Genomic DNA, 24,234 nt, shown 5'->3' with positions numbered 1-24,234 from the left:
TGGAATGTAACTTTTATGATCAATCATTCAAAAGTTGTGAAGTACATGTCGAAAGCTTCGTTTCGCAGCTCTTTTGATTCCTTGTTATTGTACAACATAATTTATTGGCAATATCACTACTGAGTGATACGGCTTTCAGAGCTGCCAAGTTAAAATTATGAAGTAAGCTGGAAATTGTGTTTAAAAAAGCTGACAAACATCAAGGAAGCTGATATCATTATTACTTACATATATATATATATATATATATATATATATATATATATATATATATATATATATATATGTATATATATGTATACCTGAATACGTTATCATACATACAATCATAAATTATTAAGGATAATCTGAAAAACTGTTGCAATTAAGCTCTTTTACGAGATGACAAATGCGCATATTATAGGGATTGGGCGACGGGAACCGGTCGCTACAACATTCTCTCAGATATGGGAATTATTCAGTATTGAAAATATGAAACATAAAACAGCCACTTTACTAAGAATTACTTTTATTATACTGTACTCTTCAGTTTGGCTTTATTAAAATATTTTTCGTCAAATATTTATGGCATTTTCCTTCATAGTTTAATTTGTAACATACGATGGAAGAGAAAGTTTTGTCTGTCTTCATTGAGAAACGAAGCTGAGTTTTACTTTGTCCCTATAAAAATGTAAGTTGAAAATTGAAATAAACCGAATAATGCAAAATAGAGATTGGCAGAACACTTGTGAAAAAAAAAAACTGACAAAAGGATACTGAGCGCTGACAAGCTGATAAACCTTAGAAAACGCTGATATCATCTTTAAAAGCTGACACTTGGCAGCCCTGGGATTTATTATCAGTAATATAGAAAGCAGAGGCTTCCTTTTACCAGTTACAAGAGTGAATCGATAAGTTCAGAATGCCACCTTCTTAAATTCTTTCCATGTTCGCAGATACCAGCAAATACTGTAGATGATACCAGTCTCAAATAGAACCTGTGGCGATTCCTGGCGGTGAACACATGTGGAGAGGAAATTTGTTTAGATGTGATCAGAAAGAACCGCCTGCAAGCTCTACTATCATAATAAATTGAAATATTTTGGGACATGGCTTTCATCCGTAATACCAACGATTGTGTTGAAGTCTAAGTGAATAGATCAGAACTTTCATATCTGTTTGTACTACATTGATAGATGGATTTAACTAAGAAAGGCACGGGCCTAGGGGCGACAGCTTTATGGGGTGACATATTTTGCACAATATTTGTAATTTTATCAATATTTTATCCTTCTTTTATAATTGTGCTTGAAAGTTGACAAAAAGCATGAAATAGTTTTAAAGTAAGGACTACAATGGACAATACGATTTTTTAAATATATAAGTTAATTATTAAATTGCAGTCGGTTTCTGAGACACTCTCCAACAATTACCTTCCTCCTGCGAAGTATCACAACTTTAAATACCAGAGACGGATGATTAAATTATTTTACATTGTCGTTCTCTTAATGATTTTATTTTATAGTTCTGTAAATCCGAGTTAGTCATTGGTAATAGTTGTGTGTTAAAGTACTTTATGCTACTGTAGTACGATTTTTAATTGGTCAGACAATTTTTATTTACATGTAGTACAATAATATATTATCTTTCTCTTTTGTTTGGTTGACAATCAAGTAAGTGACATTAACAAGAGTGACAAAAACAAACGCGCAAAATTTAGTGTGTCAACATTTCTTCTGTTTGGTTGACAATCACGTATGTAAGTAACATTAACATGACTGACAAAAGCAAACGCGCAAAATTTAGTGGGGCAGCATTTCATAATTTAGCAAGGAAAAGCGAGAAAGGGGAGCTAGAGTTGTAAAAACGCTTGGTAGAGTAAACACATTTTACACAAAAAATGTTGCTGGTTCAAGTTTAAGCAGTTTATTATAATAATGTGCTGATAACACTGCAGCCGTAGTGAAAGAAGTAAATGGGAACCAATGAGTCAAGATAAAGAAAAACAAAATGTTTTTGAATTCGAGTTACACATAGACCCACGTGTCAAATCAGACGTTACAAAAAGTAATAACCTTTTAAGTGATGATCCTGCGGAGTGGTGTGTTAATGATTCAACAATTGACAATCTTGTATATCATGGTATTAATGAAAATTATTACGAAGACTCATTGCCGGTAAAATCAATTATCTGAACAAAAATTATTTTATCATAAACTTTTAAATAATAGCGAATCAACTATTCCTCTAGCACTGGTGCCGTTTATTCTGTGACATGTAAAGAGGCAAGACCACGATCGCTACTCTTGACATTTCAGAGTGAAAAAATATTTCTAGTATTACACAATTACCATAATGAAAATTCACTTGAACACAAAAATTGAGAAACTGTCGCTTTTAATATAAAAATATCTCTTGACACCGTAGAAAATAATTTCGAATCATACCTATGTTAAGGCAGAAAAATATACTGAGAAAGGTGTCTGCAATAGTGAAGAAGCTAACAAGTCGTGGACTTCCTCTGCATGGGCATATTGAAACATTAAATTCATTATCATTATATAACGGCCAGTTTATGATGTCTCTCGAACTTATAGCTGAGTTCCATAATTTCTCGCAGGGCACGTTCGACGACATGGAAATCCAGGACAGGAAGAAACAAGCTATATTCAACAATTTGTTATGTAATAATAGAACTGCTTTCTGATTGAATGAAAGAATTATCATCAGTGATATAAAGCAGGCCAAATATTTCTCTATAAGGGCCATTCCATTTAAAATGAGCCATCTGAAAAAAAAATATTTTTTTACATTGTAATTATATTTTCTTGTAGTAAAATTAGTGATATTTTATGAATCAACAGCAACTAAAATTATTCTGAAAATAAAAGATTAATTATCTGAAGTGCAAAGCATGACCCATCAGTTGTTATACTCGTATTACAGTCGTGAAAATTGTACAAGTTGATATCGCTATTAAATCACCAGGAACATTGTCGCCATCCATCGTCATTCATTGAACATTGTGCGAAGTTACGTAAAAGAAAACAACTACAAGTAATTTTCAAGGCAAGTAGTTTTTATGATATTTAACATAGAGTAACTTAAGGTTTCAGTGCCAAAAAATTGAAAAAGTTTATTTATTCGCAAAATTAATGGTTGCACATTAAAAGCCACTTACTTACTTACTTGCAAATGGCTTTTAAGGAACCCGAAGGTTCATTGCCGCCCTCACATAAGCCCGCCAGCGGTCCCTATCCTGTGCAAGATTAATCCAGTCTCTATCATCATATCCCACCTCCCTCAAATCCATTTTAATATTATCCTCCAATCTACGTCTCGGCCTCCCTAAAGGTCTTTTTCCCTCCGGTCTCCCAACTAACACTCTATATGCATTTCTGGATTCGCCCTTACGTACTACATGCCCTTCCCATCTCTAGCGTCTGGATTTAATGTTCCTAATTATGTCAGGTGAAGAATACAATGCGTGCAGTTCTGCGTTGTGTAACTTTCTCCATTCCCCTGTAACTTCATCCCACTTAGCCCCAAATATTTTCCTAAGAACCTTATTCTCAAAAACCCTTAACATATGTTCCTCTCTCAGAGTGAGAGTCCAAGTTTCACAACCATACAGAACAACCGGTAATATAACTGTTTTATAAATTCTAACTTTCAGATTTTTGGACAGCATACTGGATAATAAGAGCTTCTCAACCGAATAATAACACGCATTTCCCATATTTATTCTGCGTTTAATTTCCTCCCAAGTGTCATTTATATTTGTTACTGTTGCTCCAAGATATTTGAACTTTTCCACCTCTTCGAAGGATAAATCTCCAATTTTCATATTTCCATTTCGTACAATATTCTGGTCACGAGACATAATCATATACTTTGTCTTTTCGGGATTTACTTCCAAACCGATCGCTTTACTTGCTTCAAGTAAAATTTCCGTGTTTTCCCTAATCGTTTGTGTTTGTGTATTTTCTCCTAACATATTCACGTCATCCGCATAGACAAGAAGCTGATGTAACCCGTTCAATTCCAAACCCTGCCTGTTATCCTGAACTTTCCTAATAGCATATTCTAAAGCGAAGTTAAAAAATAAAGGTGCTAGTGCATCTCCTTGCTTTAGCCCGCAGTGAATTGGAAAAGCATCAGATAGAATCTGACCTATACGGACTCTGCTGCATGTTTCACTCAGACACATTTTAATTAATCGAACTAGTTTCTTGGGAATACCAAATTCAATAAGAATATCATATAATACTTCCCTCTTAACCGAGTCATATGCGTTTTTGAAGTCTATGAATAACTGATGTACTGTACCCTTATACTCCCATTTTTTCTCCATTATCTGTCGAATACAAAAAATCTGATCAATAGTCGATCTATTACGCCGAAAACCGCACTGATGATCCCCAATAATTTCATCTACGTACGGAGTTAATCTTCTCAAATGGATATTGAACAAAATTTTATACGACGTCAACAAATGTGATATTCCTCGAAAGTTACCACAGTTGGTTTTGTCCCCCTTTTTAAAAATAGATACAATTATGGACTCCTTCCATTGTTCTGGTACAATTTTCTTTTCCCAAATAACAAATACAAGTTTATAAATTTCGCAAAGGAATGCACTTCCACCATCTTGTATTAATTCTGCTGGAATTAGATCGATACCTGGAGACTTGTACTTTTTCAGATTTTCTATCGCAATTTCGACTTCTAAAAGCGTGGGTTCGGGTATAAATGGCTCAGCAGTTTGCACCTCAACCTCGTCCCGATCGCCTCCATTTGGCCTATGTACATTTAGTAGTTGCGCAAAATAGTTTTTCCATCTGTTTAGAATTGATGGAGAGTCTGCAAGCAAGTCACCATTCTCATCCTTGATCACGTTTACCCTTGGCTGATATCCGTTCTTAAATTCCTTTATACCCTTATATAAATCTCGAATGTATTTATTCTTACTATTTGTTTCTACCTCATTCATTTTTTCCTTCAAGTAACCTCTCTTTTAATTCCTAAGTGTACGACTTGCTTCCCGTCTTTCATTGAAATAATTATCTCTCTTCTTCTCAACTGGATCCTGTAAGAATTTCAATTTTGCCTGTTTCCTTCTATCTACTACCATGCAACAATCTTCATCAAACCACGGTTTATTTTCCTTAGTTTCATAAAAACCTATGCTCTGCTCAGCTGCAATTTTGATACTATCTCTGATATTTTCCCACACGCTATTAACATCTAATTCTTTCTCAACTTCATCGGAACTTTCTAAAGTGGCAAACCTATTCGAAATTTCGACCTGATAATTTTGCTTAGATTCCTCGTCCTTTAATTTCAAAATATTAAATTTAGTAATATTAACTTATTGCTCTACTCGCTTGGCTACTGATAATCTTTCTCTTAATTCTCCAATCACCAAATAATGGTCAGAATTACAGTCTGCACCCCTGAAAGTTCGAATATCTACTATACTAGTATGTCTCCGTTTATCTATCAAGATGTGATCTATTTGGTTGTGTGTCAATCCATCTGGAGAAGTCCAAGTATATTTAAAAGCCACTATTTTGTTTTAGTTATTTGTGAACTAAGATTCGACTGTTAATCATTTTATGGCAGTCTTTTAGTCGTTTTCTGAAAAAATTAACGTTATTTTATATTTTGTGTCACACCCGTGACACTATCTGTACATGTTATACAACCTCTATCGTTACCTTTATAACAGGAGTTGTCACATTTTTAGAATTTACAGACCCTCTCATTACAAGGATAAGGTGTTTTTTTCCTAATAAATTTATATCCAAAAAAAATTTAAATTATTATTTTACGGTAGTGCAATATATGACTATTTTGATTCTTCTCTCTTTAATGTTAAGAATAATAGGCGACTATATTTTTGAAGTATTTTTTACTGTTAGCTTTATCTTAAATGGGCATTTAGATTGGATTAAATACAGTAATTGAACAGTTATACAATATTTTACAATATATTTAAATGAACAGTAGATACAATAATAGCCAGCCAAACACTATAAAAGGTAGTCTATACTAGAACTTGTTAATTGTTTATTCAACTGTCCGAAGACAGGTCTGAACCTCACAAGTGAAACCAAGAATGCACCGCTTATGAGGCAACTAGGTCAGGAGATAATGGGGTAGGGTGGCCAGTTCCTTTCCTTCTCCGTTGCATACATCGCCGACTAATCAGACTTCAAATACATACAAACAATTTTCTTCCTCTGACACATATCGTCAAGTGAGATATATTGCCTGATAATAGATAAACATATCAGCCAGAACCTCAGTCAGAGGATAAACATGTCAGTCTAGCCCATTAATTCTGATCACAAAAATACTGATATTCCTATTGATATTAAAAGCTAATTGCATACTGAGCTATGCTTAAGATACAATTATGCAAATTTAAAATTTGTTTTCATTGTAAGATAAAAATAATAGCGCTTTCTTTTCCACATCGACAAAATTACACTAGCAGTTCTTATGACTTTTTAAAAAGCGAAACAAAGGTTTCATTCAGAATTGACGTAATACTTCTCCCTGAGGTAGAAATAGAAGAAAACAAACATTTCTTGAATGAAAGATGGAAGAGTATTCGTCCCATATATCAATCAAAAGTTTAAAACATTCTTCTCCTCCTCAAGCAAAGACAGCATTTGTGCTAGCCGAACAGCAGTATCGACACTTGTACAATTCAAATTATTCAAGTACCAATTCTCAGGTGTTTATTCTGACTCCAAGGATGAAGAACTACTAGTATCAGAAGTAACACCTCCATGACTTTTCCTGTAACGATGGACTCAATCAAGCAATGACAGTAAGAAAAATCCAACCAATGTTTGATTGCCTCCGTGGTCTGTTGATTAGCATGCTGGCTAACAGATCCGGAGGTCCCGGGTTCGATTCCCGGACTCGGCTCTCGGTGAGTTTTTCTTGAAGAAGAAAAATTACCTGTACCTAGACATTTGTATGAATGTGAGTGTGCCGGGTTAATATTAATTAACCAATCTCCACAATATAAAAATACATCAGGACTGTCGCTGGGCAGTAACCTAAACACACGTTTCAGCGTCACATTGTTGACTATCTCAACCTGTTAGCAGAACCATAAAGCATCTAATAGATGCTATAGAGTTAGCATCAACGAAAAAAAAAAAAACCTATTGTATGTGTATGCAGCCATTTGCCAGAGCCTAGTAGAGGAAAATGGTGAAGTTAAAGTGATGTGTATGAATGTAGTTGGCAGACAAATTCCAATGGTAAACTCTTCAAAGTTAATGTAAAACACGTTTCCTACATCAGCTATGATGAAATATCTCCTTTATTGCCATCTCCTACTCTAAAACATTCTGAAATTCGGGTGTTGTATGAATTTCCTTGCCAGTTAAATGTTTATGAAAGAGGATAAATAATTGTGACTTAACTATTATTTTTGTAACAATAAAGTACTTGTATTGAGATACTATAAAGAAATACTAAAAAAATGTAATATTGATTCTAAGATTTTATGTATTTTTAATAGGCTAGTTTCAATACATAAGTATATGTTCCAGTTTCATAAAAATGCCTTTAGTGTGATTATTGTTCTACATTTGGAATCTCTTAGTAATCCATAGACCAAAGAATTAAATGCTGCCACACCGATGATAACCCTGGTGGCACCCGTGACAGGAGAAAAACTCATTTTATTAAATAATGTCTATGTCTTTCAAATGTAGCCAATAAGTAATTATATCGAATTAACTATGTAGAGTAACACTAAATTACTTTTAAATTTAAAATTCCAATAAAAATCGCGCCACCGGCATAGTTCTGTCGGCTAAGGCGCTTGCCTGCCGATCCGGAGTTGCGTTCGGGCGCGGGTTCGATTCCCGCTTGGGCTGATTACCTGGTTGGGTTTTTCCGAGGTTTTCCCCAACCATAAGGCAAATATGAGGTAATCTATGGCGAATCCTCGGCCTCATCTCGCCAAATATCATCTCGCTACCACCAATTCCATCGACGCTAAATAACCTCGCAGTTGATACAGCGTCGTTAAATAACCAAGTAAAAAAAAATAAAATCACAGAAATATTGACTTGTTTGATAGAGTACCCTATGCTGTGTCCCAAAATTGTCACAAATTTGTTCCTGAATAAGTTAAAAACTACTTCATATCATATATTCAAACTTTTAATGGAAACTTGTAGCAATTGAAATAATACAACTGTGCAATTTATTAATTTTTGTAGATTTAATTCTTAAGATTTAGCAATCTACACTCCTGTGCTAGAAGTGCGGATGTTACACCCGTGACAATGGGATTGCCCATAATAATAGATTCTACTGCGGAAATTACACTAATCGATCAGTTACCTTTCATATTAAAATACGTGGACGAAAATGGGGAGCCTGACGTGCAGCACATTATTTTCTTTGAATTTAGTGCTGCACACTATTATTCATTCTGCAATCTAGCACAAAAGATTTATAATTTCTTCTCTGGTTACACAACGCTGATAACTACTTTTTTCTTTCATGGAACCAGGAAGCAAAACAGTAAAAAGTTTATCGAAAACACGTTGGTCAGCAAGTTAGGAAACATGTATAAATTTAATCTAAATGAAAATTGGGAAGGTGTTGCCAAGGTTCTCACACATGTTATCAATAATTCCTGTCAAAAACCACTGGTGCAAAAAGGGCCTACAGACTTCTTGAACTAGAAGCAGTAGTCTATTCATGATGACAGTTTGGAACAACATGCTCCAGAGATTTAATAGTGTAAATGTTACATTGCAAAGTGTATAAGCATAGATATACATGGATTATATGGATCACTTTTAGGGTTCATCAGCTCTGTTCCTAGCATGTTCAACTACTATCCACAGAGATTACTGATATGGACTACGAATGCATTTACAAGAGTTCAAGGGAAAGCAAACTTCATGCTGATGGAAACAGAAACTGAAATTCTTCTCACTGGTTCGGAGTAATTTAGAGTCGAAATGTTTCCCGATACTAGTGACGTGCAGTCCACCCAAGCAACCCAAGCACGGCTTGGACAGCACTGATTGATTATAAGAATCGCGATATCTACGTAAATCCATGATTAAACTTTCTGTTTACTTAATCATAAAGTCCGGAAACGTTCCTAAATACGTTTTGTTAATTGTAAGTCGCGTGACGAGGCACATACAATGCACATACTGCGGTCCCGAGCAGGCAGCAGATTGCCAGCAGTGCTGAATGCAGGTTAGCATGGAAGTTGCCATGACAACTCACGTCATCATAACTTCTAACCAATGAGGAACGCCTCACGAGACTCTAGTAGATGCATATACCCCAAGCAGCTGATACCCTGTCTGGGCTGGCTGTGTGCGCGAAGTCGAATGAGTGTAAAACGTACTGTTTCTCTCAAGCTTGTTTGTACCGGTACTTTGTAGTTACATGGTGTACGTGTATATAAGTGTAATAAAAGATTTTGATTATGTCTGGTGATAATAATAATTTAATTCAACAACAAAAGCTAAATACAGTAATTTAACTAAAGCAATACGGGATCATGATGTTGCTATTGCACATATTCGTGCTTCTAACGCACTCGCGACTTTTGGAACTGTGAATATTGAAACTGAGTAGTGACCAAACACAACAGAGTACAGTATTATTCTTCATAATGAAAAGGTAACACGCAATAGAGACATTCTGAAATGGCTTATAAACGCCGTTTGTTTTCTTGCAAAATTGGAACTTTCATTTAGAGGAAAGAGTAAGTCGAAAATGTCCAACAACCGCTGTAATTATTTAGAACTTTTGGACTACACCGCCCAGTACGACCCTCTTCTAAAACATAATTTGGAGACATCTACAGTATTCAAAGGTGTATCAAATCGTATTCAAAATCATTTAATTGAGTCTGTTGCCAGTGCACTTAATAAGAAAATTAAACAGCAATTACAGAAATCTGATTTTTGCCATATTAGCTGATGAGACTACTGACGTTTCGAATAAATCACAATTTTCTCTCATTTATCGATATATGATTGAAGGAAGGGTGGTAGAGCGGTTTGTGTGCCTACGTGTTGCAAGTGAGGACAAAACAGCGGTAGTCCATTCTGATCTTATTTTTAAGACATATTAAAAACTTTTCAAACTTGTCGCACAGAGCTACTATGGGAGTGCAGTGATAATCTTTTCATTACATGGTGTCAAGCTAATATTGAGACGTGTTTTCCATAAGCTCTCTTTGTTCACTGCTATGCACACTGTCCAAAAGTGCTTCAAGTATTCCTGAATGCTGTATATTTTTTTCTAATTTTTCTGGGCTTGCAGCATTTTTCTCCAAAGCATCAAAGCGCACAAAATTTCTTGATGAATTTCTGGGTCGACGATTACCACATGTTTCCCCAATAAGATTGAATAACTCGTCATGACTTAACTAATACTTAGAGCAGTGTTTTGTAGTAGTATTTTTAATTTTAGGCAGTAGTTGCAGTAGGCGTAATCTTATAGATTTTGTAAAAAAACAAAAAGGTACCAAATAATTAGTAATGTTATAAGTATTTGAATCAAATATAAATAGTAGAAGGAAAAGAAAATTTGACTACGCGGCTGCTTGGGTAATCTGTAGGACCACCGCACGTCACTGCCCAATACCCGACTAGTTGCACACTGAATGAGCGAGGAGAAAGAAAAGTTATAAAATACTGTCAGAGTTCTTCATACTTTTCAGCAAACTTAAGAAAGGCAGGCTGTTATTCATTGTCACCTGACGAATTAAAATACTTTTGGTTTTTTAATTAGTTATTTTACGACGTTTTTCCAACTGTTATAGTTATATAGCGTCTGAATGAGATGAAGGTGATAATGCCATCGAAATGAGTCCGGGATTCAACGCCGAAAGTGATCCAGCATTTGCTCGCATTGAGTTAAGGTCAGACCCCGAAAAAATCTCAACTATGTAACTTGTCCCAACCTGAATTTGAACCCGAGCCTGTTCATTCATGATTAGGCGTGCTAAACTTTACTTCACAACGGTGGTCATTTAAATATTTTGCCTGACAATATAATCAAGATATTTTTGAAGTTATGAGGGGAAATAGATTACTGAAGGAGAAGCGATGCCTCTTTTATATTTAGATCACGTTCAAGAGAAGATTTTTCTTTGCTAAACTGTGCTAATATATTTGCTTCTTTTATGTCAATGTTCCAAGGCAATTTAAGACCTCAGCGGAATAAAGATGTAACAAAAAAATCTATAATACACGTTTCAGGAGGAAGGTAAATAATTTCAGGCGCAAGTACGGAGGGTGTTCAAGAACAGTTACCATCTTCTGAGCCAGGAATTGGCGCACACGGATCGCACAGTGTGCAGGGGCATTGTCATGGAGCAGCATCCATTTTCCAGTCCTCTGCAACTCTGGCCGAACCCGCCGGATACGCTGTAGCAATCGGTTCAAAACGGACTGGTAAAATGCAGCATTAATGGTTTGACCTGCAGGAACAAATTCCTTGTGGATAATGCCGTTGTTGTCGAAGAAGGCGATCAACAGTGTTTTCACCTTGGATTTTTGCGGACGGCTTTTTTTTGGTAGCGTGTAAGTCGGTCAACACCATGATATCGATTGCCGTTTTGATTCCGGATCGAACTGGTAGCACCAGGTCTCATCTCACGTGACGATGGTTTTCAGAAGCAATGGATCCTGGTCACAGATGGAAATGAAATCACCAGAAGTTTCCATTCCGTTTTGTTTTCTGCTCGTCTATGAGCTTGTGCGGCACAAATCGGGAGCAGATCTTCCGCTTACCCAAATCATCGCGGACGATGGTGTCCTTGCTAATGTCCAATTCCTCCGCAATCAATCTTAGAGTCAGTCGCCGATCTTGTGCCAGTATTTGTCGCACTTTCTCGATCATTTCTGGGGTTCTGCTTGTCGATGGTCGACCTGAACGTGGCTCATCCTCAATTGTTTCCTTCCCTTCACGGAAACGTTTAAACCATTCGTAGACACACTTTCTGCTCACGGCTTCCCTCCCGTACACCTGCACCAACATTCCATGTGTCACCGTTGCAGTAGCAGAACTTGATGTTTACACGTTGCTCCATTGCGCTGTGACACTTCCTCTCACACTGACTACGGTCAACTGGTCGCAGTCTGTTTACACTGACAGTCACATGCATTGCATGCTGTGTATCGATTCTCCCGAAGTCTCTGAAGAACCATGCGCCTGCACAAGCACATGCGCCAAGTTGCCGTTCAGATATGACACCATTCACCGAACTTTTTAGACACACCACTTATGTATTTTACATAACTTAAATTGTGACAATTTTAGTAGTACCAGAATGAAATGTAATTGAGGTTAATACTTACTTGCTTTCAGCCCTGTGAGTTCCTTATACACTGTGTCTAAGGATTTAAGCACGTGAATCTTTAAATTAAGAGCTTCCTGAAATGTTGAGTTCAACCTGTCAGCGCCTTTCTTAAATCGTTCCAGTTCTGAAATGAAAAATTATACTCATTTTGGAACTTAATTTTTATTACATATATGTATATATATATATATATATATATTGAACCGCAGTTTTGATAATGAATAAATCAATTTAAAAGTGAAAGAAAAAATAGGCAATGAATTATTCATCATAATCTACTTTGAAGACATTATGTCGTTCTCTGATCATTCTTTCAAGGATGACGAACCAATATATATATATATATATATATATATATATATATATATAGAACACAGAGGGATTTCCAGGTCAGCAAGACGTAAGTTCAAAGCTTTTTTTGCTAGGAGGAGAGGCCTAAAGGCTAGAATATAGTCTCGACAGGACTTACTGTGCCTTACCACTCCTTTATTTAGAAATGGTTGTTGAAGTCCGAACAGCTGCTTTCTGTATAGATAGCGTGATTCGGTTATGTGGTGTTATTTGTTGATTCAGCCATGTACCTTAAGGGTCCGGTGAAGTCTCACAAGAGTGATCTACCAACCCCCCTAAAAGCGTATCATGCCTCCTCAGCCTGATGTCATCTATATGCCAGTCACAATACTACATGATGGTGAATATGAAATGAAGTGTGACGGTGGAATGATGGAGGAAAACAGGAGAACTCCGAGAAAACCCCTCAGGAAACTGGGCTTTGTTCAACACAGATACGAGAGTCGAATCCTTGGTCCACAGTCATCGTAAGCCAGCGCCCAGCCAACTGAGCTACCAAGGCGGCTAAGAACAGTGCGTAATATTATTGAATCTAGGCTCACTAGATTTGTAGCTTGAACAGCAGTGGAGAACTTCACATCGAGGGCATCATAGCAGAAAGGCGTATCAACAAATGTAGCGTTATTGAAATATAGTAATGAAACCTGATTATGTTTGAAAACAATCGTTATATGCAGTAATTGGCATGAGCAATAATCAAAGAAAGTACCTTGTTATGTAGACAAGGATGGGAAAATGTATTCCATATTTAAATGGCTCCAATGTAAACGGGCGGTTTTGTAGATACTCCCGTCTGACACGTTGACCTCGACATGTTTAACGATATAACAAGTCGACGAAATAATTAAGAAAGAAGAAAATAATTTACATAAACATTAATTTTTGGACCTAAAGAATTTATCTGTTATGGTACCGTAATTTCCCATAACTAGGGTCCAGGCACCCAACTATGGTCCAAAACGCATTATGTACTACTTAGTCCTCCAAGAGTTCGGTGTTTGGCATATAAGGCGCCACTGTGATGGAATTATATTCCCCATAGATGCTTCTATCTACCATAACACGTGGCTGTAATATGGATGCTTAACAAGTTCAGTGTGCATCGTTCTATTGAATGTGTGAAGACACGAAATCATTTAGTTTGTGTTTCTCTGTTTTATTAAGCTCTCCTCTGTAGAACTGGTAAATTATAGATATATGATTGTTTGTACAATTAAACCTAGCTATATAGTGTTTACTTTCACGTAATAATTAGACTGGCAGAGTTTAAGGACTCAAGGCTACAAAAAAATATTTAACCTCAAGGCTACAAGTCAGTCCTCAACTATATATATACCACAATTTTTCGTGGACCATACTTGTATTTCATTTTGAAATATTTGTTTTAATGAAATGTGAACAATTTGATTATTTACTTCTGCAAATACGGTATCTCAGTATATTCTGAAACACCATTTAACATTATAGTCCAGTAAATAAAGAAACAGGCTCTTCCAGCATCAATGGTACTAGCACGAATAATGGTCCAGTAAAACGAAAACTTCAGGGTAGAAGGATCACAACCGTTCCTGTGAGTAACTATGAGAGCGATGACATTGAATTGGATACAGATTATGATGTTTCCGGTGTTCTCTCCATATTTACAGACAGTGAGTCAGATGTGGAAAAGAAGACGAAATCTGTTAAAATAATGCTAAAGGCACATAGTTATATGGTAGTTACTTATGAGGAAGAATTGTGGCCAGGGAAAGTTTTGGAAGTGAAGAAGAATGGAGCTGTTGTCTCATGTATAGTAAGAAGCGGCAATTACTGAGGTGGCGAGAAATGGAAGACATTTTATTCTATAGAAAGGAAAAATAATAAAACAAATTGAAGACCCCATATGAGTCTCGAAAAAGAGTGATCTATTTTCAATTCAGAACAACAAGAGAAGTAGAGATTCAAAGGATAGAAATAAGCCCAGTGAATATAGTTCTCAGTATGGTAAATAAACATTATCAGTGAATTTATTTGCAGAATATTTTGCCAAGAATGTGTTAGTTTATTTTGATACCGTACTTTTGTTCTTTAATATACACTCACCGGCAAAAATACCGGGCCAACTACATTTTATTTAAAATTTTTGAAAATTTTAGAATTTGTTTCATAATTGTAGATGTGCTGAGGTTTATTTAGTTATTCATTTATTTTGTGATACGTAACAATGTAATACTGAATACTTAATAGCCAACAATGATCTGAAAAGGAGATTCGTTCTTCTTGCAATATTGTGTCTAAACTTCTCGGACTCATTTCAAGCTATGCTGAAGCAGTCTTCAGACTGGTAAGCTCTCTTGAGGCAGTATTGGAGTACTTCATTGTATACAAATGTCACTAAGTCCTATCGATTCAGCAAAATGGTTGCATTGATAGAAGATGGGAATAATCAGCATTATGTGGCTGCAGTTCTTGGGACCAGAAGAGCCTTCCAGAAAATAAGACAAGTTAACGTGAGTGAGAGAACTGTAAGCAGACGTCTGGATGAATGTGGACTGAATTCCAGAAGATCAGCTAAAGGCCCAGAATTTCTCCAGCAACATCGTGTTGAACGATTATGTTTTGCTCACAATCATGCTAATTGGAACCTGGGGCAGTGGCGACGAGTGCGCTTCACAGTTGAATCGAGATCTAGTTTATAGATGGCCGTGAAAGATTGTGGAGAAGAGAAGGAGAACGTTTTTCTTCTTGTATCTTCAGTTCACGTGTGAGTTTCCAAGGTGGATCAGTAATGGTATGGGATTGCATTTCGTATGAAACTTACACAGAACTTGTTTTCATTAATGGAGGTAATTTGACTGCTCCAAGATACATCGAAGGAGGTCTAATTTAATATGTGGTACCATATACCCAACTCATTGGTGAAAAGTTCCTGTTAATGCATGACAATGCTCGCCCTCATGCTGCAAGAATCGTGGATGAGTTCCTTCACGACGTTGGATTGAATAGGATGGCATGGCCAGCAAGAAGTCCCTATATAAACCCTATTGAACATGTGTGGATCTTTCACGACGTTGCAACGCGTTGGATTGAATAGGATGGTATGGCCAGCAAGAAGTCCTGATATAAACCCTATTGAACATGTGTGGAGAAAGCTAGGGAAGTGAGTTAGAAGTCGACTAACTCCTCACAGCAACTTACAGCAGCTCCGAAATGTTCTAAGTAAAGAATGGAATAGTATCGACCAGACTAACATCCAGAATCTGATCGAAAGGTTGAATCGGCGAATGGTAACAGATACAGTCACGGGAAGGCAATATCCGCTATTAGTAGCATCTGGGTGGGCACAAAATCAGTTGTACATTTGGAAGAAAATTGAAACAATTTGTAAGTTTTTACACCATTTAATTATATGCATTTTTTGGCGTTGAAAATAATAGCGCAAGTGATAATAAAAAAAGAGTCTTTTTTCTAGGAAGCAATGTTATCTTCATTTCATAATGGGTTTTCTGATTCTCTCCTTACTTACTCACTTACAAATGGCTTTTAAAGAACCCGAAGGTTTATTGCCGCCCTCACAGAAGCCCGCCAGCGGTCCCTATCCTGTGCAATATTAATCCAGTCTCTATCATCATACTCCACCTCCCTCAAATCCATTTTTATATTATCCTCCCATCTACGTCTCCCTAAAGGTCTTTTTCCCTCCAGTCTCCCAACTAACACTCTATATGCATTTCTGGATTCGCCCATACGTGCTAAATGGCCTGCCCAACTCAGACGTCTGGATTTAATGTTCCTAATTATGTCAGGTGAAGAATACAATGCGTGCAGTTCCGTGTTGTGTAACTTTCTCCATTCTCCTGTAACTTCATCCCTCTTAGCCCCAAATATTTTCCTAAGCACCTTATTCTCAAACACCCTTAACTTATGTTCTTCTCTCAGAGTGAGAGTCCAAGTTTCACAACCATACAGAACAACAGGTAATATAACTGTTTTATAAATTCTAACTTTTAGATTTTTGGACAGCATACTGGATGATAAGAGCTTCTCAACCGAATAATAACACGCATTTCCCATATTTATTCTGCGTTTAATTTCCTCCCAAGTGTCATTTATATTTGTTACTGTTGCTCCAAGATATTTGAATTTTTCCACCTCTTCGAAGGATAAATCTCCAATTTTCATATTTCCATTTCGTACAATATTCTGGTCACGAGACATAATCATATACTTAGTCTTTTCGGGATTTACTTCCAAACCGATCGCTTTACTTGCTTCAAGTAAAATTTCCGTGTTTTCCCTAATCGTTTGTGTATTTTCTCCTAACATATTCACGTCATCCGCATAGACAAGAAGCTGATGTAACCCGTTCAATTCCAAACCATGCCTGTTAGCCTGAACGTTCCTAATGGCATATTCTAGAGCGAAGTTAAAAAGTGAAGGTGATAGTGCATCTCCCTGCTTTAGCCCGCAGTGAATTGGAAAAGCATCAGATAGAAACTGACCTATACGGACTCTGCTGTATGCTTATTGTAGGGATTCGTAACAAGCTGTTTTTTACTGTGATGGGTTGTTAGCCCTTCGCCCAACCCCCAAGCTGGAGGACCACCCCTTATCGGCTGTCCACGACTGCTTATTCAAGATATTCGCAGCTACCCTCCATATCTGGAGGCCGTCTCCTCTATCCGCAACCTGAGGACGCGCCATGCCGGAGTGATAGGGACCCACAATACATGGTTTCTGATTCTCTCCTCATAAAAAAAATTAAGAAACTTTAGATGGCCCAGTATTTTTGCCGGTGAGTGTAGTTGTTTAGTATTGCAGGAAAATGACTTTCAGATTTCACCTGTGTATTGTGTGTTTATGCAATATGTAGTAATAAAAAGAATCCATGTACTTTTCATTTAATTGTAATATTTCTGTGCTAGATTATGTTTCTACCCTTAAATTAGAAACTCAATTTATTCATTTACGAATAATTACAGATTCAGCTATAGTCCATTCATGCTTTCAAGCATGAATATGTGATTGGATCATAGCTGGGCAATTCAGAATACAACTATGTACCAACGCATATTATTTTTTAACACTTGTAATTAAATAATTTCAAACACATATGTCAATATTTATTTAATATACACTTACAAGATTCCGAAGCTAAAACTTCACTTAATCTGGATGAATAGTATTGAATATACAAAGAAAAATGTGACAAATGTGGACCATAGTTAGGGAAACAATTGATATTAGAGGAGAAAAATTCGCTCCGGCGCCAGGGATCAAACCCGGATCCTTGGTTCTATATACCAAGCGCTCTGACCACTGAGCTACGTTGAAGTCAAAATAATTATTTAATTGATGAAATAATGGGCGAATGTGGGCGGGGAGGGGAAAGGAAGGGAGAGTGAAGAAAAAGAAGCAGAAGTAAATCAAACATATAAACATGTTCTTCACAACATTGCAAGGGATGAGGGATGATTAAATAATTATGAGAAACCTAAAACTATAAAAGCTATGTAGGGTCCCTCTATTTGAATTCACGATCTTCTCAATGAACATAGTATGTTAAGACAATGAGACCATGAAGTGGAGGAAGTGCTCCAAAAGTAGAATATGAGGTATTGTATTATGTTTGAGGGGAAGCACTATGACAGCTCTTGAACCTAGTGGATCTATTACGCTCACCCAAGAGCTAGGGGTATAATCAGAGCAAAGGGATTTGGAGCACTGTAAGGTAATGGTGAAACGTAGTAGACCTATATACGAGTCACTGCTTGCTGGATTGCATCATGTGGCTGCTTACACTGCCTGCTCAATCAACGTTTATGTGCGAGTAATGAAAAAGTTATTTTGCCGCTAGGTGGCAGGTAGTGCCCATCGCCATTAACTTTATCTCTATATGCAAAGGACCCTAAAATAACTATTGTTACGACGTCCTTCAGAAGAGACAATGTTGTCCGGGTCCTTCCGTAGTGCTTAATATGTAATAATATTTATACTGAATTTAAAACTTGATTTTTTTCTAAGCCATACTACATCCAAACATAAGTTATAATTGACGGGTTTGCATCATGTAAGTACAATTATACAAGTAGGTCTTTACTTATTTTAGGCGTTGTTTATTATTATTATTATTATTATTATTATTATTATTATTATTATTATTATTATTATTATTATTATTAAAATCAATTAACGTAATAAAAATAATTGTCTGAACTGATACAAAATATTTCAACAAGTTTAAACATATTACGAAGAAATATATGCTTCCTGTAACCAAGCTAAGAGATTATTGGAAATCATTATTCGAATTAAAGACAATATGGTGGTAACTTCCCCGTTGTAAAGTAGAAGGGTCTTCTAATCCATAGAAATGTTATAAGGACACTAGGCCTTCTGTTTTCTTAAGTTCAGTATTCTCAGAAAGCTACTTCCCCATATATAAAAAGGCCCATTCGAAGTGTGATAAATTTTGCCCTCATTTAAAGAAAAATTCCTCCCCTCTCCGAAAAGAAATGCTGAGTAAAATATTGTAAACAGATAATTTACCCATTCCTTTGGAATTACGAAGTTATAATATTCAATGTGTTTTACGAGGTAGAGTGTTCCGATCCTTTCCACTTCATGTTGCTGTAATACTATGGATGACAGCTAAATTACACTTAAAATGACAAAAAATTGACTTAATTAAGATCTTAACCCTGCTGTTCTGTTACATTTTACTTTACGAATGTACTGTTCGGGTCAATATGACCCGACCTATTAAAATTACTTATAAAATTACAAAATCATATTTGTGAACATTTGTATGACTACAATAACATAGTTTAACATTGTTGTTATTTTTAAAATTTCTATTATTTTTATTTTCTTATTTTATTTTCTTATTTTATTATAATCTTACATTATTTTGATATTTTTACTATTATTCAGTTTTGTTATTTCTTTTTGCCATATTATTCATTTGTTATTTTATTTTATATGGTACAGATTCCATTACAAATTATATTACTCCGTTTATGTTACATCTTTTTTGACATGAGGCTACGCACGGTAACAAACACTACATTTTCACTATACAAATAAAGAAAACATTTATAAATAATATACTTAAAATTTATTAATCTCATTAACATCGTTAAGATTTGGCACAACTATTGTTATTAGTAATTGCCAACAATATGCTGTATTTTACATACAGTACATGTGCATTTTTTTAGCATTGCTAAACATGAAGGGAACAATCGGAATAGTTTGTTGTTAACGGGAATAATGGCTTGTCCATCGCAATAAATAAAGGAAAACTTAAAATACTGAAGCTTAATTCGTAAAGAAGAAAAAGTAATATTGCCTGTCATATTTATTAAGTAACTCAATGCTCACAATTCAACTATTTTTCAATCTGTAGTCATTCATAAACTAAACAACTGTTGACGTGCAGTCTCACTACCATTGTGATTTGCCCGTGAATCTGACGAACGACGACTGGTTCGAGGGAAACTCAGAGATTTAGTGGAATTTATCCACGGAAAATATACACATTTATTAGGTTAATCTTAGCTATACAATCGAGTGTTTTTATCATTGTGAATGTTTCAATTCTTGACGTTCAATAATTTCAGAAAGTCTTCAAATTCGATTGAGTATACACATTAAACATCCAGTTATACCACAGTATAGATATTAATACAGTCAGGAACCTGTGTGTTAATAGTTCTATAACAACAAGTTAGCTGAGTATTATTAGCGCGACTGGTGGCGAATAACTATAACTACATGCTCACTGTATCTATTAACTTTGGAAAAATAAATGCACATTATTGCATATATGATTCTTAAATTTAAATAAATTTAAACAAAGCAACAATATGAAAAGCACAGTATTTTACTTGAGTACTGGCACTAATATCAAATGCCGCTTAACCTGTAATTAGATGTACTGCAGGTCCTATTATTACAAGTTTAATGACTCCAAAATAATTCAATGGAAGGTTAATATCACTGATTTTATTGAAAATAAAGAATTATATTATCAATAGAACAGAAATATTATTAATATTATTATTATACAATAAATTGAATTCAGAAATCATCAACAAAGAATAGTTGAATAGGCTACCTAAACCGTGATTTTAAACTGTGATTCACAATTTTTAACAACACCTGAGAACTTTGGAACATCCGACAAGCAAAATTTAAGGATTTTTAAGAACTCATAAAAGCTCCGTATTCAACGCTTCAAGTGCGAAATGTACATATAATACAGAGTGCAGTGATAGCAAAGACTTTGTTTCCGAAGTTAAGTATCAAAAAATTAGAATATACCGACGTCCGAGAATACCGTCGGTACAGCAGTTTAGTTCTTTTTATGAACATTGATTTATACAAGCTTTAACATGAATGTCATATCGTGTGTGTAGGATCTTTGGTTATATCAGTAGCCCGCTGAGTATTGCTTAGATCCGTTTCTATTTTCGTGCGTTATAGATCACTTGTATTCATGTATAATCCTCTTGTCCCACAAACTCTTTGTAAGTCCCAGAAAGAAGGCAGTGCGCATGATCAGAGGACGAGCGACCTGGTTCACAAGAGAAGAACTAGTTCAGGTAATAAAATTAGTTTTGTTTCGTTGTATATCTGATAATGCGCACTGCATCCTTCCTCGGACTTACAAAGTAGCTTGAGTTCGATTTCCGCTTGGACTTTTTCCTAGTTTTTCCCCAACCGAAAGGCAAATGTCAGGTAATCTGTGGAGAATCCTCGGCCTCATCTCGCCAAATATAATCTCTCTATTGCCAACACTATCGACTCTAAATAACTTTGTAGTTGATACAGCGCCGTTAAATAACGAAGTTAAAAAAAATATTTGTGCGAGAAAACGTTTTTCTAAGACTGTACATAACTGTTTTGGATTTTGTTTTAATATGTATGATATTGGTGATTAAGGCAGTGATAAATCATGATATGTAAATTACCAGTATGATATTTGGCTTAGTAACTGAGGGAAACCATAAAAAATACCTAGTCAGATTGGTCGGCTACGGAGTTCGAACCCGGGACTTACCGGGTCAAATGTCACTGTCTGATTCATCTTGCTTGTAACAGTGTTAATTAATAAGTTCTTATTGAAATTCATAAAGTGGCTGTTCTCGAAGTGTTCCGTACATGGACGGCCATTTGCACTCAAATATTTTGTATTTTAATTTAGCAAATTCTCTCGCCTAAAATATTTAACGCATTTTTTTACATCTGAAACCATTAGTGCTGAATTGAACTGAACAATTAAATGAGATAAAATATAAACCCGAAACTTAACCAAGTTAAGAACACATGCCAAGTGCAAGCCAATGAGTCTACTTATATGTATGGATTTTTTTTTAGAAAGCTTAAAAATGCAATTCTGGGTTTCGTCATTTGTTGTTGCTGCAATTTAAAGCCTGAACAATACGGTACCTTGGAAATTCTCGTTTTTATAATAAATCTTTCGCTTTTTTATTATCATAATAATATTAAACAGCTGAGTTTCCCAGTAGTGTTAGTTACTTGCCGCTTGGATCGCTATGCTTATGCGTGCGCATGTCTGTCTGGCAGAAAAAGTGGCGAAGTTTGCTTACTGTATGAATACCTATAGTCTACTGTGGTTGTATGTACCTTCAAGTAGCATTACTTACTGGTTTCAACGCTGGCTACAACCTTCGGTGGGCTTGTGGAGTTAACGAAGATGTTCTGAAAATAATAATGGTGCCTTGTTAGTCGTACATTGTATCTCATTAAGCGTGTATTAAATATTTATTGACAATCTTTATAAAGTTGTGCGACATGAAACAGAGTAACATTTAGGTGGACAAAATTACAAATTCAAATATTTATATCTCTTCTTACTGTCTCTTAAATACTGTACAGTACTTAAATTTGTGTTATTTTTCCATGATAATTAATTGTGAAGATCATATTTTTCTAAAATATTATAGTGAAGTATCATTTAGTATCAGGCATATTTTTGTATTAAACATTTTTACGATAAGTTCCAATCATTGGTCAACAATTATTTTGTTAAATAAATAATTTCGGGTATTTCTTATGTATTGCCATCTGCTGATTCCAAAAATGAAGTCAGAAATTTTCCATCACCCACCATTTTTTTTTATTTTGAAAATAAATTTGATCCAGTTTATTAGTATTTGTTGTGTATAACATGCTGATTAGAAGGCGTATTTTACATTTATATTTCATTACATTGTGTAAGCAATTGACTTGTAACGTTTTGTATTATTGCCTGTGAATTCACGAATAACAACAATGACATTTCCCTCAGAAAACTTGATTTTAAGGTAAATTTCCCAGATGAATAGAAGCTTTCTTCAAAGAAAGAAGCTAATCCTGTGCTCTCTTTCGTTGTCAATTGAATTGTGATAGAAGTATACAATACCGTACCTAATAGTGCATTGTAAGGAGTAGTGTATAATGTATAAGAAATATGTCTTGAAAGAGTTTTATAGATAGAAGCAACTTCTGTTAAGTGTGTGGTGAACTCACTTTAAAATGGCAGAGGCCAAATTTTACTCCTCTAGTTAGAAGAGCTTATGATTGTTATTTTAACAACAAAATAGATCAGAACAAGACATGGGCCACGGAAATCTGTTGTGCTAAATGTGTAACACTATTAACTGGCTGGTTAAAAGGATCCTGTCATATGCCTTTTGCAGTCCCTATGGTATGGTGCAAACCTAAGGATCATTTGGCAGACTACTACTTATGCTTGACAAATATATCTGGAATAAATTCTAAGTCCAGACACTGTTAAATATCAATATTTAGTTTCTGCAATTCGGCCGGTGCTTCATAGGCCAGGACTTCCCATACCAACTCCACCAGACGACATAGCATTGACTAAAGTAATACAAAGTGTTCCTGATGTTCAGACTGAATTACAAAATGATCCAGATTTTGTGGAAGATGATACTATAAATGAACCTAACTTTCTAACACAGGAGGATTTTAAATGATTTGGTTCGGGATCTTGGTTTAAGTAAAAGCAAAGCAGAATTACTCGCCTCAAGAGTGAAAGACTGGAAGCTGCTGCAGGTAACACCAAAGTAAGTTTCTTTCGCCAACGCCAAAAGGAATTTGAGCAATATTGTTTTCTAAAGGAGAGGACCTAGTTTTCTGCAATGATGTTGAAAATTTGTTCAAGTCAATGAGTATTGAGCATAAACTTGAGGACTGGCATTTATTCATAGACCCTCGAAAACAAGTTTTAAAGGAGCGTTGCTACATAAAGGAAACAAATATCCATCCATTCCTTTAGCCCTTGCAGTTGGTATGAAGGAAAATTATGAGAATATGAAGATCTTACTATCCACTATCAAGTATAACAATTTCTCTTGGCAGATATGTGGGGATTTGAAAGTAATAGCTATCTCACTTGGGTTACAGCTTGGCTATACTAAACTTTGCTGCTTCTTGTGCAAGTTGGATAGCAGAGATAAAAGTAATCATTATATAAAAAAACTGGCCAAAGAGAGAATCACTTTAATCCAGGACAA

The 24,234-nt window shown here is 35.6% G+C and overlaps 1 protein-coding gene across 2 annotated transcripts in view; it reads right to left on the bottom strand.

The window, feature by feature from the left end:
* The window catches only part of LOC138715673 (uncharacterized), a 67,242-nt gene that overhangs the window by 13,027 nt on the left and 29,981 nt on the right, over positions 1-24,234 (bottom strand). For both annotated transcript variants that reach the window (XM_069848743.1, XM_069848745.1), the window contains exons 3-4: positions 22,360-22,414; positions 12,357-12,482 (exon numbers count right to left, since the gene is read on the bottom strand). In XM_069848743.1, the coding sequence (XP_069704844.1) occupies positions 12,357-12,482; positions 22,360-22,414 (181 nt within the window). The remainder of the gene's footprint in view (positions 1-12,356; positions 12,483-22,359; positions 22,415-24,234) is intronic.

Source organism: Periplaneta americana, chromosome 15, assembly GCF_040183065.1.
Source record: "Periplaneta americana isolate PAMFEO1 chromosome 15, P.americana_PAMFEO1_priV1, whole genome shotgun sequence".
NCBI classification, from domain to species: Eukaryota; Metazoa; Arthropoda; class Insecta; order Blattodea; family Blattidae; genus Periplaneta; species Periplaneta americana.
This window is presented reverse-complemented; position numbering and strand designations above follow the sequence as displayed.